Consider the following 16,311-nt stretch of genomic DNA (forward strand, 5'->3'; position numbering starts at 1 on the left):
ATTTATTTCTCTATTTCGGCTCCTGTACATGTTCAGCACACAGCAGGTAAAAGGGAACGATTCAGTCCCGTCTGGTACTGTACAGCCTGTGTGTGTCTCAGTGTCAGCTCCTGTACATGTACAGCACACAGCGGGTAAAAGGGAACGATTCACTCCCATCTGGTACTGTACAGCCTGTGTGTGTCTCAGTGTCAGCTCCAGTACATGTACAGTACAAAGCGAGTAAAAGGGAACGATTCACTCCCATCTGGTACTGTACGGCCCGTGTGTGTCTCAGTGTCAGCTCCTGTACATGTACAGTACACGCAGCGGGTAAAAGGGAACGATTTACTCCCGTCTGGTACTGTACGGCCCGTGTGCGTCTCAGTGTCGGCTCCTGTACATGTACAGTACACAGCGGGTAAAAGGGAACGATTCACTCCCGTCTGGTACTGTACAGCCCATGTGTATGTCTCAGTGTCAGCTCCTGTACATGTACAGCACACAGTGGGTAAAAGGGAACGATTCACTTCCGTCTGGTACTGTACGGCCCATGTGTGTGTCTCAGTGTCAGCTCCTGTACATGTACAGCACACAGCGGGTAAAAGGGAACGATTCACTCCCGTCTGGTACTGTACGGCCCATGTATGTCTCAGTGTCAGCTCCTGTACATGTACAGTACACAGTGGGTAAAAGGGAACGATTCACTCCCATCTGGTACTGTACGGCCCATGTGTGTCTCAGTGTCAGCTCCTGTACATGTACAGTACAACGCGGGTAAAAGGGAACGATTCACTCCCGATTGGTACTGTACGGCCCGTGTGTGTCTCAGTGTCAGCTCCTGTACATGTACAGCACACAGCGGGTAAAAGGGAACGATTCACACTTACTTGATTTAATTGTAAGAGTGTTGAAGGAGTCAGTCATTATTTATTCAACCAATCCAAATGTTGCTTTCTGTCTAACTCACTGTACTTGACGGTTATGTATAGGTCACATGAGCAGAATCATTTACTTTGTATGAGGGGCCTTATTAACATCACCATTTGCAATCTCCCAGTAACCTCCCCAACCCCCATTTTAGGTCTGATGCCCTTTCCGACCTCCTTGGCATCTATCGACAGCAGCACAGACAGAGAAGTCGATGGAATGGGAGGTCCACCCTGCCACCTCTTGTTTTAGCCCAGAAACCACAAGTGAGGTGACGGGTCTCATGCTGCAGGGCATCACCCAGGCTGAGAGGAATAGGAAAGAATTTGGGGCAGATCAGGATGGCAGGATTAGTTGACGGCAGGCTCGGGTTGTAACAGTCGGAGGAAGGGGAGACCGAGGGAGAGAAGCACTTTGGAGATCTGGGAAAAGAATGAGTTAGGCGAGGAGATCATAGAATCGTACAGCACAGAGGGAGGCCATTCGGCCTTTGAACCAGCAATCCAATTAGTCCCACTCCCCCCTGCTCTTCCCCCATAGCCCTACAATTTGTTTCCATGCAGTGCGAATAAATGGGAAGGGCTTTGGTCCATTTGAATTCTATATAATGGGAACAACTGGGAATGAATTGGCCCATTGGGATTCTATACAGTGGGAGTGAATGGGAAGGGGTTTGGTCCATTGCGACTCTGTACAGTGGGAGTGAATGGGAAGGGATTTGATCCATTGGGATTCTACACAGTGGGAGTGAATGGGAAGGGGTTTGGTCCATTGGGATTCTGTACAGTGGGAGTGAATGAGAAGGGGTTTGGTCCATTAGGTTAGGTAGAGTGGGAATGAATGGGAAGGGGTTTGGTCCATTAGGTTAGGTACAGTGGGAGTGAATGGGAAGGGGCTTGGTCCATTAGGTTAGGTACAGTGGGAGTGAATGGGAAGAGGTTTGGTCCATTAGGTTAGGTACAGTGGGAGTGAATGAGAAGGGGCTTGGTCCATTAGGTTAGGTAGAGTGGGAATGAATGGGAAGGGGTTTGGTCCATTAGGTTAGGTAGAGTGGGAGTGAATGAGAAGGGGTTTGGTCCATTAGGTTAGGTACAGTGGGAATGAATGGGAAGGGGTTTGGTCCATTAGGTTAGGTACAGTGGGAGTGAATGAGAAGGGGCTTGGTCCATTAGGTTAGGTACAGTGGGAATGAATGGGAAGGGGTTTGGTCCATTAGGTTAGGTAGAGTGGGAATGAATGGGAAGGGGTTTGGTCCATTAGGTTAGGTACAGTGGGAGTGAATGGGAAGAGGTTTGGTCCATTAGGTTAGGTACAGTGGGAATGAATGGGAAGGGGTTTGGTCCATTAGGTTAGGTACAGTGGGAATGAATGGGAAGGGGTTTGGTCCATTAGGTTAGGTAGAGTGGGAATGAATGGGAAGGGGTTTGGTCCATTAGGTTAGGTACAGTGGGAGTGAATGGGAAGGAGTTTGGTCCATTAGGTTAGGTACACTGACATGAATTAGTCATTCATGAAAGAAAGACTTATGAAATAATACTGAGTGGCCTGCGGGTGGCGCTGTCCAGGGAGAGTATAAATACTCGGGCACGGGCCCAGCCTGCGCAGGACATTCTTAACAGGAACTAGTGAAGGACACAACTGGACCTCCATGTTGTAAAACAGTTGATTAAAGCTTTGTTTAACGCTTAGACCAAGTGCCTAGTAGTTTTCTTACGTCATACAGTACAGTCAGATGCAAAGGAAAACTCCCTCGGCTCTGCACCAAGAACATGCCTCAGCTCGAAGCCGAGAAGAGCACCCCCCTACGGTAACAGTGCGGCATTTTTCTTTTGCTTGCACGTGCCACCCGGAGTCGCAGTGCCCGTCAGTGTCAAGGGACGTTGTTGTGCTGTAGACCTATGCCCACAAGGAACTAGAATGCAACTCCCTCCAAATGTAGGAGCCTTAGAACCAGCAGATAGAGGGGACTTTCATCAGTCTGGGCTCCACCCAACGTCTAACTGACTTCAACCACCCCCCTTCCCCCCCCCCCTCACCCTCACCCTCTCCCTCCCCCTCACCCCACCGTGAACCATTAGATCACATAAACTAGGCTCGTATACCCTGGAATATAGAAGGTGAAGGGGTGATTTGATTTGATTGAGGTTTTTCGGATTTTGAAAGGAATTGAGAGGGTGGATAGAGAGAAACGTTTTCCTCTGGTGGGGGGAATCTAGGACGGGGGGACATAACCTTAAAATCAGAGCCAGGCTATTCAGGAGAGAAGTTAGGAAACACTTCATCATGCAAAGGGTGGTAGACATGTGGAACTCTCTCACACACAAAGCAGTAGATGCCAGCTCAAGTAATAATTCCAAATGTGAGAGTTAGGTCGCAGATCAGCCATGATCTCATTGAATGGCCTAACAGGTTCGAGGGGTTAAATGGCCTCCTCCTGTTCCTATGTTCCTATGAGACCGATAACATTTTGCTAGCCAAGGGTATAAAAGGCTATGGAGCCAAGGCAGGTGGATGGAGTTGAGGTAAAGATCAAGCCATGATCTCATTGAATGGTGGAATGGGCTCGAGGGGCTGAATGGCCTCCTCCTGTTCCTAAGTTCCTATTAGAATTCTATACAGTTGAAGTGAACAAGAAGTGATTTATTTAATTGGGATTACCTTAACTATGTAAGGATATACTTGCCATAGAGGGAGTGCAGCAAAGGTTCACCAGACTGATTCCTGGGATGGCAGGACTGTCATATGAGGAGAGATTGGGTCGACTAGGCCTGTATTCACTAGAGTTTAGAAGAATGAGAGGGTGATCTCATTGAAACGTAAAAAATACTGACAGGGCTAGACAGACTGGATGCAGGGAGGATGTTTCCCTTGGCTGGGTGTGTCTAGAACGAGGGGTCACAGTCTCAGGATACGGGGTAGGACATTTAGGACTGAGATGAGAAGAAATTTCTTCACTCAGAGGGTGGTGAACCTGTGGAATTCTCTACCACAGAAGGCTGTGGAGGCCAAGTCTCTGAATATATTTAAGAAGGCGATAGATAGCGTTCTAGACACAAAAGGCATCAAGGGGTATGGGGAGAGAGCTGGAATATGGTGTTGAGATAGAGGATCAGCCATGATCTCATTGAATGGCGGAGCAGGCTCGAAGGGCCGAATGGCCGACTCCTGCTCCTATTTTTCTATGTTTCTATGTTACATGTAATGGTTTACTGGGAAGGCTTTGGTCCATTGAGGCTCTGCATGGTGAACCCTTTAGAATCGTGGGGGATGCTGAATTGCGACCATCATCCAGGGCAACATTTCCCCACAACTGAAAGTCCCAACTTAACCCACTGGGGGAGTGGGTGTGATGTGTTACCATGGGAGCGGGGAACTGAGGAGACCACGGAGGGAGGAGGCCAGGAGTTAAAAAAAAGAAAGACATATTTCTACAGCGCCTTTCCCCGACCTCAGGCCTACAGCCAGTGAAGCACTTTTTTTGAAGTCGGGTCACTGTTGTAACGTGGGAAATGCGGCAGCCAATTTACGCACAGCAAGATCCCACAAACAGCAATGAGATATATGATCAGCTAATCTGTTTTAGTGATGGTGGTTGAGGGCTAAATATTGGCCTCAGGACACCGGGGATAACTCCCCCCTGCTCTTCTTCAAAATAGTACCATGGGTGCTTTTACGTCCACCCGAGAGAGTAGGCGGGGCCTCGGTTTAAAGCCTCATCTGAAAAACGGCACCTCTGACAGTGCAGCGCTCCTTCAGTACTGCACCGGGAGTGTCGGCCTGGATTATGCGCTCAAGTCTCTGGAGTGGGACTCGAACCCATGACCTTCTGACTCAGACTACGCCTACCCACTGAGGGGGTTAAAAAGACTGGATGCGCACTGTCATGAATCTTGCCATTCAAGTGGAATGACTTATGAAATGATACTGGGTGGCCTGCTGGTGACGCTGTCCGGGGAGAGTATAAATACTCGGGCATGGGCCCAGCTTGCTCAGGGCATTCTTTAACAGGAACTAGTGAAGGACACAACTAGATCTCCATGTTGTAAAACAGTTGATTAATGCCTTGTTTAATACTCAGACCAAGTGCCTAGTAGTTTTCTTACGTTACGCACAAATCATGCAGACACATACACCTAGGCAAAACTCTGGATGCATCTACAAGTTTCCGTACCCGACTCTCTTCTTCATCCACAGGCCACCGATTCGAGGACAACCCAGGGGTTCGCCGGCATCTGGTCAAGAAACCTTCAAGGAGCCAGATGAGCAAAACCAGCACCAAAATGCCCCAATCCAGCGGCAAGATGTGGCGGCTCGACAGAAAACCCCATGAGGTACTGAATGTTCTTCTACAGCTTCATTCCCTCGGTGCTCAATATGACAAGAAAGTATTGCATTTATATAGCACCTTTCACGACCACGGGATGTCCCAAATTGCTTTACAGCCAATGAAGTACTTTTTCTTTTGAAGTGTTGTAATGTAGGAAACATGGCAGCCAATTTGCCCAGAGCAAGCTCCCATGTGATAATGACCAGATAATCTGATTTTTAGTGATGTTGATTGAGAGATAAATATTGGCCCCGGGACACCGGGGATAAATTCCCCTGCTCTTCTTCAAAGTAGTGCTCTGGGAGTCTTTTATATCCACCTGAGAGGGCAGACGGGGCCTCGGTTTAACGTCTCATCCGAAAGACGGCACCCCTGACAGTGATGCACTCCCTCAGTACTGCACTGGGAGCGTCAGCCTGGATTATGGGCTCAAGTCTCTGGAGTGGGGCTTGAACCCATGACCTTCTGACTCAGGCGAGAGTGCTGCCCACTGAGCCACGGCTGACATGTTTCAACGTAATAAAGGTCAACGCTCCGCGAGCCTTGGCCAGAGCCCACGTCGCACACCTCTGTGACGTGACACTTCGGGTTGGTGCGTGAGCCCCGAGGCACTGCACTGTTAGTATCTCCTGCCCCCACTCACTCTTGGCCGGATTGATCGGGCGACTACTCCTCCAGAGTATTCATTTCACTACCCCCGCACCACCCCCCCCCCCCCACCACCACCCCACCCCCATCGTTTGCACAGGTTTTCGTCGAGCTGAATGAGCTAGTGATGGGCAAGAACAATGAGATGATGTGGCAGGAGACCGCTCGTTGGATCAAGTTTGAGGAGGACGTGGAGTCGGAGACGGACAAGTGGGGCAAACCGCACGTGGCCTCCTTGACATTCCGCAGCCTGCTGGAGCTGAGAAAGACCATCGCACACGGTGAGTACCATTAGGGATTGGATGTTTGTGCTTGACCTTACTCTTTACTCTTCCTATTTGACCCTGAGCTGAGCTTCCAAACCCCTAGTACGATAGCAAAATACTGCAGATGTTGGAAATCCGAAATAACAACAGAAAATGCTGGAAAAACTCAGCAGGCCAGGCAACATCCGTGGAGGGAGAAATAGAGTCAACGTTTCGGGTCAAACCCTTTGTCAAGACTGAAGGCCAGGCTGGGAGAGAACAAAAGAGAAGTGAAGAGACATTAAGAGGTATTCAAAAGGAGACGAGATGGTGATAGGACTAATGGAGACAAAAGACGGCTCTAGATTAGGTGTGAAATGTGCTGGCAGAATGGGAGACAGCTGCCATGTGGGAGAGAAAAAAAAAGGGGGGAAAGGGCCAAAACAAAGGTGTGGATAAAAAATAAGTAAAAATGTAATGGGGGCCGAGGTAATGATCTGAAATTGTTGAACTCGATATTGAGTCCGGAAGGCTGCAAAGTGCCTAATCGGAAGATGAGGTGCTGTTCCTCGAACTTACGCTGAGCTTCCGTGGAACAATGCAAGAGCCCGAGTACGGTGAGGTCCGAGTGGCAATGGGGCGGTGAATTAAAATGACAGGCGACCGGAAGCTCGGGGTCACCCTTACGGACTGAACGGAGGTGTTCCGCAAAGCGGTCACCCAATCTGCGTTTGGTCCCCTATTACATTTTTACTTATTTTTTATCCACAACTTTGTTTTGGCCCTTTCCCCCCCTACATTTTTTTTCTCTCCCACATGGCAGCTGTCTCTCATTCTGCCAGCGCATTTCACACCTAATCTAGAGCCGTCTTTTGTCTCCATTAGTCCTATCACCATCTCGTCTCGTTTTGAATATCTCTTAATGTCTCTTCACTTCTCTTTTGTTCTCTCCCAGCCTGGCCTTCAGTCTTGACAAAGGGTTTGACCCGAAACGTTGACTCTATTTTCTCTCCACGTACGTAGCCTGGCCTGCTGAGTTTTTCCAGCATTTTCTGTTGTTATTCCGAACCCCTATCCTCGCCGTCACCAAGACCGCCTACTTCCACCTTCGTAACATTGCCCGTCTCCGCCCTTGCCTCAGCTCATCTGCTGCTGAAACCCTCATCCATGCCTTTGTTACCTCTAGATTCGACTATTCCAACGCACTCCTGGCCGGCCTCCCACATTCCACCCAACATAAACTTCAGCTCTTCCAAAACTCTGCTGCCCGTGTCCTAACTCACACCAAGTCCCGTTCACCCATCACCCCTGTGCTCACTGCCCCGTGTCCTAACTCGCACCGAGTCCCGTTCACCCATCACCCCTGTGCTCACTGCCCCGTGTCCTAACTCGCACCAAGTCCTGCTCACCCATCACCCCTGTGCTCACTGCCCCGTGTCCTAACTCACACCAAGTCCCGCTCCCCCATCACCCTAGTGCTCGATGACCCACATTGGCTCCCAGTCTGGCAACGCCTCAAGTTTAAAATTCTCAGCCTTGTGTTCAAATCCCTCCATGGCCTCACCCCCTCCCTATCTCTGTAATCTCCTCCAGCCCCACAACCCCCCCTGAGATCTCTGCGCTCCTCCAGTTCTGGTACTCTTGAGCATCTCCGATTTTAATCGCTCCACCAAGCTTGGTCAAAGAGTTAGGTTTTGAGAAGCATCTTAAAGGAGGAGGAGAGGGGTGGAGAGGTTTAGGGAGGGAATTCTAAAGCTTAGGGCCTCAGCAGCTGAAGGCACGGCCTCCAGTGGTGGAGCAATGAAAACCAGAGATGTGCAAGAGGCCAGAACTTGAAAGGGGAGGAATTGGAGGCCCATTGATCGCTGGGTCCTTCTCCAGCAGTTACTACATTGAGTGTGGAGATCCTGCGGTCTCTAAGGGTGGAAATTACGCTACGGTGGTATAAAGTTCTGGTCAGACCCCATCTGGAGTAACTGCGTTCAGTTCTGGGCCCCGCACCTCGGGAAGGATATGTCGGCCTTGGAGGGGGAGCAGTGCAGATTCACCAGAATGATACCGGGGCTGGAAGTGTTAGATTATAAGGACAGGTTGCACAGACTAGGCTTGTATTCCCTGATTAAGGGGTGATCTAACCGAGGTGTTTAAGGTGATTAAAGGAGTTGATAGGGTAGAGAGAGAGAGAACCTATTTCCTCTGGTGGGGGGAGTCCAGAACAAGGGGGAATAACCTTAAAATGGCCGGCGGGGGAGGCGGGAAGCGGTATGGAGGGGCTGGAGGTGTAACTGGGACAAGAAGGGCCATGGGAATGTAAATGGGGTGACAGGGGTCAGGAGAGTGTAAATGGGACGAGAGGGGTCAGGGGAATATAAATGGGGCAAGAGGAGTCAGGGGTCAGGAGAGTGTAAATGGGGCAAGAGGAGTCAGGGGTCAGGGGAATGTAAATGGAGCGAGAGGGGTCAGGGGTCAGGAGAGTGTAAATGGGACAAGAGGGGTCAGGGTTCAGGGAGTGTAAATGGGGTGAGGGGGTCGGGGAGTGTAAATGGGGTGAGGGGGTCGGGGGTGTAAATGGGGTGAGGGGGTCGGGGAGTGTAAATGGGGTGAGGGGGGTCGGGGGTGTAAATGGGGTGAGGGGGGTCGGGGATGTAAATGGGGTGAGGGGGGTCGGGGATGTAAACGGGGTGAGGGGGGTCGGGATGTAAATGGGGTGAGGGGGGTCGGGGAGTGTAAATGGGGTGAGGGGGTCGGGGATGTAAATGGGGTGAGGGGGTCGGGGAGTGTAAGTGGGGTGAGGGGAGTCGGGGAGTGTAAATGGGGTGAGGGGGTCGGGGATGTAAATGGGGTGAGGGGGTCGGGGTGTAAATGGGGTGAGGGGGGTCGGGGATGTAAATGGGGTGAGGGGGGTCGGGGAGAGTAAATGGGGTGAGGGGGGTCGGGGAGAGTAAATGGGGTGAGGGGGTCGGAGTGTAAATGGGGTGAGGGGGGTCGGGGAGTGTAAATGGGGTGAGGGGGTCGGGGAGTGTAAATGGGGTGAGGGGGGTCGGAGTGTAAATGGGGTGAGGGGGGTCGGGGAGTGTAAATGGGGTGAGGGGGGTCGGGGAGAGTAAATGGGGTGAGGGGGGTCGGGGAGTGTAAATGGGGTGAGGGGGGTCGGGGAGAGTAAATGGGGTGAGGGGGGTCGGAGTGTAAATGGGGTGAGGGGGGTCGGGGAGTGTAAATGGGGTGAGGGGGGTCGGGGAGAGTAAATGGGGTGAGGGGGGTCGGGGAGTGTAAATGGGGTGAGGGGGGTCGGAGTGTAAATGGGGTGAGGGGGGTCGGGGAGTGTAAATGGGGTGAGGGGGGTCGGGAGTGTAAATGGGGTGAGGGGGGTCGGGGAGTGTAAATGGGGTGAGGGGGGTCGGGGAGTGTAAATGGGGTGAGGGGGGTCGGGGAGTGTAAATGGGGTGAGGGGGGTCGGGGAGTGTAAATGGGGTGAGGGGGGTCGGGGAGTGTAAATGGGGTGAGGGGGGTCGGGAGTGTAAATGGGGTGAGGGGGGTCGGGGAGTGTAAATGGGGTGAGGGGGTCGGGGAGTGTAAATGGGGTGAGGGGGGTCGGGGAATGTAAGTGGGGTGAGGGGGGTCGGGAGTGTAAATGGGGTGAGGGGGGTCGGAGTGTAAATGGGGTGAGGGGGGTCGGGGAGTGTAAATGGGGTGAGGGGGGTCGGGGAGTGTAAATGGGGTGAGGGGGGTCGGGAGTGTAAATGGGGTGAGGGGGGTCGGGGAGTGTAAATGGGGTGAGGGGGTCGGGGGTGTAAATGGGGTGAGGGGGTCGGGGAGTGTAAATGGGGTGAGGGGGTCGGGGGTGTAAATGGGGTGAGGGGGTCGGGGAGTGTAAATGGGGTGAGGGGGTCGGGGGGTGTAAATGGGGTGAGGGGGTCGGGGGTGTAAATGGGGTGAGGGGGTCGGGGAGTGTAACTGGGGTGAGGGGGTCGGGGAGTGTAAATGGGGTGAGGGGGGTCGGGGAGTGTAAATGGGGTGAGGGGGGTCGGGGAGTGTAAATGGGGTGAGGGGGGTCGGGGAGTGTAAATGGGGTGAGGGGGTCGGAGTGTAAATGGGGTGAGGGGGGTCGGGGAGTGTAAATGGGGTGAGGGGGGTCGGGGATGTAAATGGGGTGAGGGGGGTCGGGGAGTGTAAATGGGGTGAGGGGGTCGGGGAGTGTAAATGGGGTGAGGGGGTCGGGGAGTGTAAATGGGGTGAGGGGGGTCGGGAGTGTAAATGGGGTGAGGGGGGTCGGGGAGTGTAAATGGGGTGAGGGGGTCGGGGAGTGTAAATGGGGTGAGGGGGGTCGGGGAGTGTAAATGGGGTGAGGGGGTCGGGGAGTGTAAATGGGGTGAGGGGGTCGGGGAGTGTAAGTGGGGTGAGGGGGTCGGGGAGTGTAAATGGGGTGAGGGGGGTCGGGGAGTGTAAATGGGGTGAGGGGGGTCAGGGGGTGTAAATAGGGTGAGGGGGGTCGGGGAGTGTAAATGGGGTGAGGGGGGTCGGGGAGTGTAAATGGGGTGAGGGGGGTCGGGGGGTGTAAATGGGGTGAGGGGGGTCGGGGTGTAAATGGGGTGAGGGGGGGTCGGAGTGTAAATGGGGTGAGGGGGGTCGGGGAGTGTAAATGGGGTGAGGGGGGTCGGGGAGTGTAAATGGGGTGAGGGGGGTCGGGGGTGTAAATGGGGTGAGGGGGGTGTAAATGGGGTGAGGGGGGTCGGGGAGTGTAAATGGGGTGAGGGGGTCGGGGAGTGTAAATGGGGTGAGGGGGGTCAGGGATGTAATTGGGGTGAGGGGGTCGGGGATGTAATTGGGGTGAGGGGGGTCGGGGAGTGTAAATGGGGTGAGGGGGGTCGGAGTGTAAATGGGGTGAGGGGGTCAGGGATGTAATTGGGGTGAGGGGGGTCGGGGAGTGTAAATGGGGTGAGGGGGGTCGGAGTGTAAATGGGGTGAGGGGGTCGGAGTGTAAATGGGGTGAGGGGGGTCGGGGAGTGTAAATGGGGTGAGGGGGGTCGGGGAGTGTAAATGGGGTGAGGGGGGTCGGGGAGTGTAAATGGGGTGAGGGGGGTCGGGGAGTGTAAATGGGGTGAGGGGGGTCGGGGAGTGTAAATGGGGTGAGGGGGGTCGGGGAGTGTAAATGGGGTGAGGGGGGTCGGGGAGTGTAAATGGGGTGAGGGGGGTCGGGGGTGTAAATGGGGTGAGGGGGGTCGGGGAGTGTAAATGGGGTGAGGGGGGTCGGGGAGTGTAAATGGGGTGAGGGGGGTCGGGGGGTGTAAATGGGGTGAGGGGGGTCGGGGAGTGTAAATGGGGTGAGGGGGGTCGGGGGGTGTAAATGGGGTGAGGGGGGTCGGGGAGTGTAAATGGGGTGAGGGGGGTCGGAGTGTAAATGGGGTGAGGGGGGTCAGGGATGTAATTGGGGTGAGGGGGGTCGGGGAGTGTAAATGGGGTGAGGGGGGTCGGGGAGTGTAAATGGGGTGAGGGGGGTCGGGGGGTGTAAATGGGGTGAGGGGGATCGGGGGTGTAAATGTGGTGAGGGGGGTCGGGGGTGTAAATGGGGTGAGGGGGGTCGGGGGGTGTAAATGGGGTGAGGGGGGTCGGGGAGTGTAAATGGGGTGAGGGGGTCAGGGGGTGTAAATGGGGTGAGGGGGGTCGGGGAGTGTAAATGGGGTGAGGGGGTCGGGGAGTGTAAATGGGGTGAGGGGGTCGGGGAGTGTAAATGGGATGAGGGGGGTCGGTGGTGTAAATGGGGTGAGGGGGGTCGGGGGTGTAAATGGGGTGAGGGGGGTCGGGGAGTGTAAATGGGGTGAGGGGGGTCGGGGAGTGTAAATGGGGTGAGGGCGTCGGGGAGTGTAAATGGGGTGAGGGGGGTCGGGGGTGTAAATGGGGTGAGGGGGGTCGGGGATGTAAATGTGGTGAGGGGGGTCGGGGAGTGTAAATGGGGTGAGGGGGGTCGGGGAGTGTAAATGGGGTGAGGGGGGTCGGGGAGTGTAAATGGGGTGAGGGGGGTCGGAGTGTAAATGGGGTGAGGGGGTCGGAGTGTAAATGGGGTGAGGGGGGTCGGGTGTGTAAATGAGGTGAGGGGGGTCGGGGGGTGTAAGTGGGGTGAGGGGGGTCGGGGATGTAATTGGGGTGAGGGGGGTCGGGGAGTAAATGGGGTGAGGGGGGTCGGGGGGTGTAAGTGGGGTGAGGGGGGCCGGGGAGTGTAAGTGGGGTGAGGGGGGTCGGGGAGTAAATGGGGTGAGGGGGGTCGGGGGGTGTAAGTGGGGTGAGGGGGGTCGGGGGGTGTAAGTGGGGTGAGGGGGGTCGGGGAGTAAATGGGGTGAGGGGGGTCGGGGAGTGTAAATGGGGTGAGGGGGGTCGGGGAGTGTAAATGGGGTGAGGGGGTCGGCGTGTAAATGGGGTGAGGGGGGTCGGGGAGTGTAAATGGGGTGAGGGGGGTCGGGGAGTGTAAATGGGGTGAGGGGGGTCGGGGTGTAAATGGGGTGAGGGGGGTCGGGGGGTGTAAATGGGGTGAGGGGGGTCGGGGAGTGTAAATGGGGTGAGGGGGGTCGGGGTGTAAATGGGGTGAGGGGGGTCGGGGAGTGTAAATGGGGTGAGGGGGTCGGAGTGTAAATGGGGTGAGGGGGGTCGGGGTGTAAATGGGGTGAGGGGGGTCGGGGGGTGTAAATGGGGTGAGGGGGGTCGGGGGGTGTAAATGGGGTGAGGGGGTCGGGGGTGTAAGTGGGGTGAGGGGGGTCGGGGGTGTAAATGGGGTGAGGGGAGTCGGGGGGTGTAAATGGGGTGAGGGGGGTCGGGGGTTGTAAATGGGGTGAGTGGGGTCGGGGTGTAAATGGGGTGAGGGGGGTCGGGGTGTAAATGGGGTGAGGGGGGTCGGGGGGTGTAAATGGGGTGAGGGGGGTCGGGGGGTGTAAATGGGGTGAGGGGGGTCGGGGGTGTAAATGGGGTGAGGGGGGTCGGGGAGTGTAAATGGGGTGAGGGGGGTCGGGGAGTGTAAATGGGGTGAGGGGGGTCGGGGGGTGTAAATGGGGTGAGGGGGGTCGGGGGTGTAAATGGGGTGAGGGGGGTCGGGGGGTGTAAATGGGGTGAGGGGGGTCGGGGTGTAAATGGGGTGAGGGGGGTCGGGGGGTGTAAATGGGACGAGGGGGGTCGGGGGGGCTGCTACCTCCTGAGACTGTAAGTCGCTCACTAAAAGCGCGTTGTGTGTCTCTGGCAGGGGCGGTGCTGCTGGATCTGGAGCAGAAGACGTTACCTGGAATTGCCCACCTGGTGGTGGAAACCATGGTCATCACGGATCAGATCAAAGCTGAAGACAGGGCCAATGTACTGAGAGCCCTTCTAGTCAAACACAGGTACTGTTGACCCATCGGAGGGAGGGTCTATCGGGGACCCAGTCCACAGAGTTAGTCGTACCGGGGGAGTGAGTCACAGGCTGGAATCTAATCGAGGGGTTCGGGCGGTTTATATATAGAATAATGGATACCCGGGAGTGAGTTACAGGCTGGAATCTAATGGAGGGGTTCGGGGGGTTTATATATAGAATAATGGATACCCGGGAGTGAGTTACAGGCTGGAATCTAATGGAGGGATTCGGGGGGTTTATATATAGAATAACGGATACCCGGGAGTGAATTACTGGCTGGAATCTAATCAAGGGGTTCGGGAGGTTTATATATAGAATAACGGATACCCGGGAGTGAGTTACAGGCTGGAATCTAATCGAGGGGTTTGGGGGGTTTATATATAGAATAACGGATACCCGGGAGTGAGTTACAGGCTGGAATCTAATCGAGGGGTTTGGGGGGTTTATATATAGAATAACGGATACCCGGGAATGAGTTACAGGCTGGAATCTAATCGAGGGGTTCGGGGGGTTTATATATAGAATAACAGATACCCGGGAGTGAGTTACAGGCTGGAATCTAATCGAGGGGTTCGGGGTGGTTTATATATAGAATAACAGATACCCGGGAGTGAGTTACAAGCTGGAATCTAATTGAGGGGTTCGGATGGTTTATATATAGAATAACAGATACCCGGGAGTGAGTTACAGACTGGAATCTAATCGAGGGGTTCGGGGGGTTTATATATAGAATAACGGATACCCGGGAATGAGTTACAGGCTGGAATCTAATCGAGGGGTTCGGGTGGTTTATATATAGAATAACAGATACCCGGGAATGAGTTACAGGCTGGAATCTAATCGAGGGGTTAAGGTGGTTTATATATAGAATAACAGATACCCGGGAATGAGTTACAGGCTGGAATCTAATCGAGGGGTTAAGGTGGTTTATATATAGAATAACAGATACCCGGGAATGAGTTACAGGCTGGAATCTAATCGAGGGGTTAAGGTGGTTTATATATAGAATAACAGATACCCGGGAGTGAGTTACAGGCCGGAATCTAATCGAGGGGTTAAGGTGGTTTATATATAGAATAACAGATACCCGGGAGTGAGTTACAGGCTGGAATCTAATCGAGGGGTTCGGGAGGTTTATATATAGAATAACAGATACCCAGGAGTGAGTTACAGGCTGGAATCTAATCGAGGGGTTCGGGGGGGTTCATATATAGAATAACAGATCCCCGGGGGGTGAGTTACGGGCTGGAATCTAATCGAGGGGTTTGGATGGTTTATATATATATAAATATATTGATCCCTCAACCAACTTCACTTAAACAGATTATCTGGCCATTATCATGTTGCTGTTCGGGGGAACTTGCCGTGTGCAAATTGGCTGCTGCGTTTCTGACATTATTGTGTAAGAATTGTTAGAGTATTGAGTCGAATCCTGGGCCCCACACTTTAAGAAGGATGTCAAGGCCTTGGAGAGGGCGCAGAGGAGATTTAGCGAGATGAGGAATGTACCAGGGATGAGGGACTCCAATTATGTGGAGAGACTGGAGAAGCTGGAGTTGTTCTCCTCGGAGCAGAGGGGAGTTAAGGGGAGATTTAATAGAGGAGTTCAAAATTTTGAGGAGTTTTGATAAAGTAAATAAGGAGAATCTGTTTCAATTGGCAGGAGGGTCAGGAACCAGAGGACACAGATTTAAGGTAATTGGCAAAAGAACCAGAGGGGGAGGCGAGGAGAATTTATATTTACGCAGCGAGTTGTCGTGATCTGGAATGTGCTGCCTGAAAGGGCGGTGGAAGCAGGTTCAATAGTAACTTTCAAAAGAGAATTGGATAAATACTTGAAAAGGACAAATTTGAAGAGTTATAAAGAAAGACATGCATTTATGTAGTGCCTTTCACGATGCCCCAAAGTGCTTTACAGCCAATTAAGTACTTTTTTTTGAAGTGTGGTCACTGTTGTAATGTAGGAAACGCTGCAGCCAATTTGCACACAGCAAGCTCCCACAAACAGCAAAGTGATAATGACCAGATAATCTGTTGTTTGAGGGGTAAATATTGGCCCAGGGACAACTCCGCTGCTCTTCTTTGAAATAGTGCCCATGGGATTTTTTACGGTCCAACTGGGAGAGCAGACGGGGCCTCGGTTTAATATTTGCCTGAAAGACAGCACCTCCAACAGTGCAGCACTCCCTCAGCACTGCCCTGGAGTGTCAGCTTAGACTTTGTGCTCAAGTCCTTGGAGCGGGACTTGAACCCACAAACTCCTGACTCAGAAGCAAGAGTGCTACCCACTGAGCCACGGCTGACTAACACAGGGAAGGAGCAGGGGGGAGAGTGGGACTAATTGGATAGCTCTTTCAAAGAGCCGGCATGGGCTGAATGGTAATGTTACCTAATTGGTATGTTTCATAACACACTGTCCCTCATCCCTAGTACCATTCTGGTAAATCTCCTGTGCACCCTCCTTATGACCTTTGACCACCCCCATCACCCCACCTCCACACCAACCCCCGCCCTCCCCCCTGCATAGATGCTCTGGGAGCAGTGGGAGTAAGTGGTCGCTTTGTGTTGCAGCCACCCGAATGATGAGAAGGAAGGGATCTTTTTTCCTCGCACCGTCTCCAGCGCCAGTATGTCCTCCGTCCTGAGCACTCACCATCTCCACCACGAGCACAATCTGTCGAAAGAATCCTTCACCACCGTGCCCCTAATGGGGGAGGAGCGCATCGAGATGCAAGACCCCAAAATGGCGGAGACCGACTCTCAGGTGAGCCGAGCTCCCGCGAGAGGTGTAGCCAGTGTACATTGGGCAG

General features: G+C 53.6%; 1 protein-coding gene across 1 annotated transcript in view; it reads left to right on the forward strand.

Annotated features, from left to right (window-relative positions):
* The window catches only part of LOC147120620 (anion exchange protein 3-like), a 199,509-nt gene that overhangs the window by 101,826 nt on the left and 81,372 nt on the right, over nt 1-16,311 (forward strand). Inside the window, exons 6-9 of the mRNA XM_085984239.1 lie at nt 5,104-5,240; nt 5,985-6,165; nt 13,355-13,490; nt 16,073-16,265. Coding sequence (XP_085840365.1) covers nt 5,104-5,240; nt 5,985-6,165; nt 13,355-13,490; nt 16,073-16,265 — 647 coding nt within the window. The remainder of the gene's footprint in view (nt 1-5,103; nt 5,241-5,984; nt 6,166-13,354; nt 13,491-16,072; nt 16,266-16,311) is intronic.

This window comes from Somniosus microcephalus, chromosome 4, assembly GCF_052327205.1.
Source record: "Somniosus microcephalus isolate GS21.2 chromosome 4, FLI_Smic_1.0, whole genome shotgun sequence".
Classification (NCBI taxonomy): domain Eukaryota; kingdom Metazoa; phylum Chordata; class Chondrichthyes; order Squaliformes; family Somniosidae; genus Somniosus; species Somniosus microcephalus.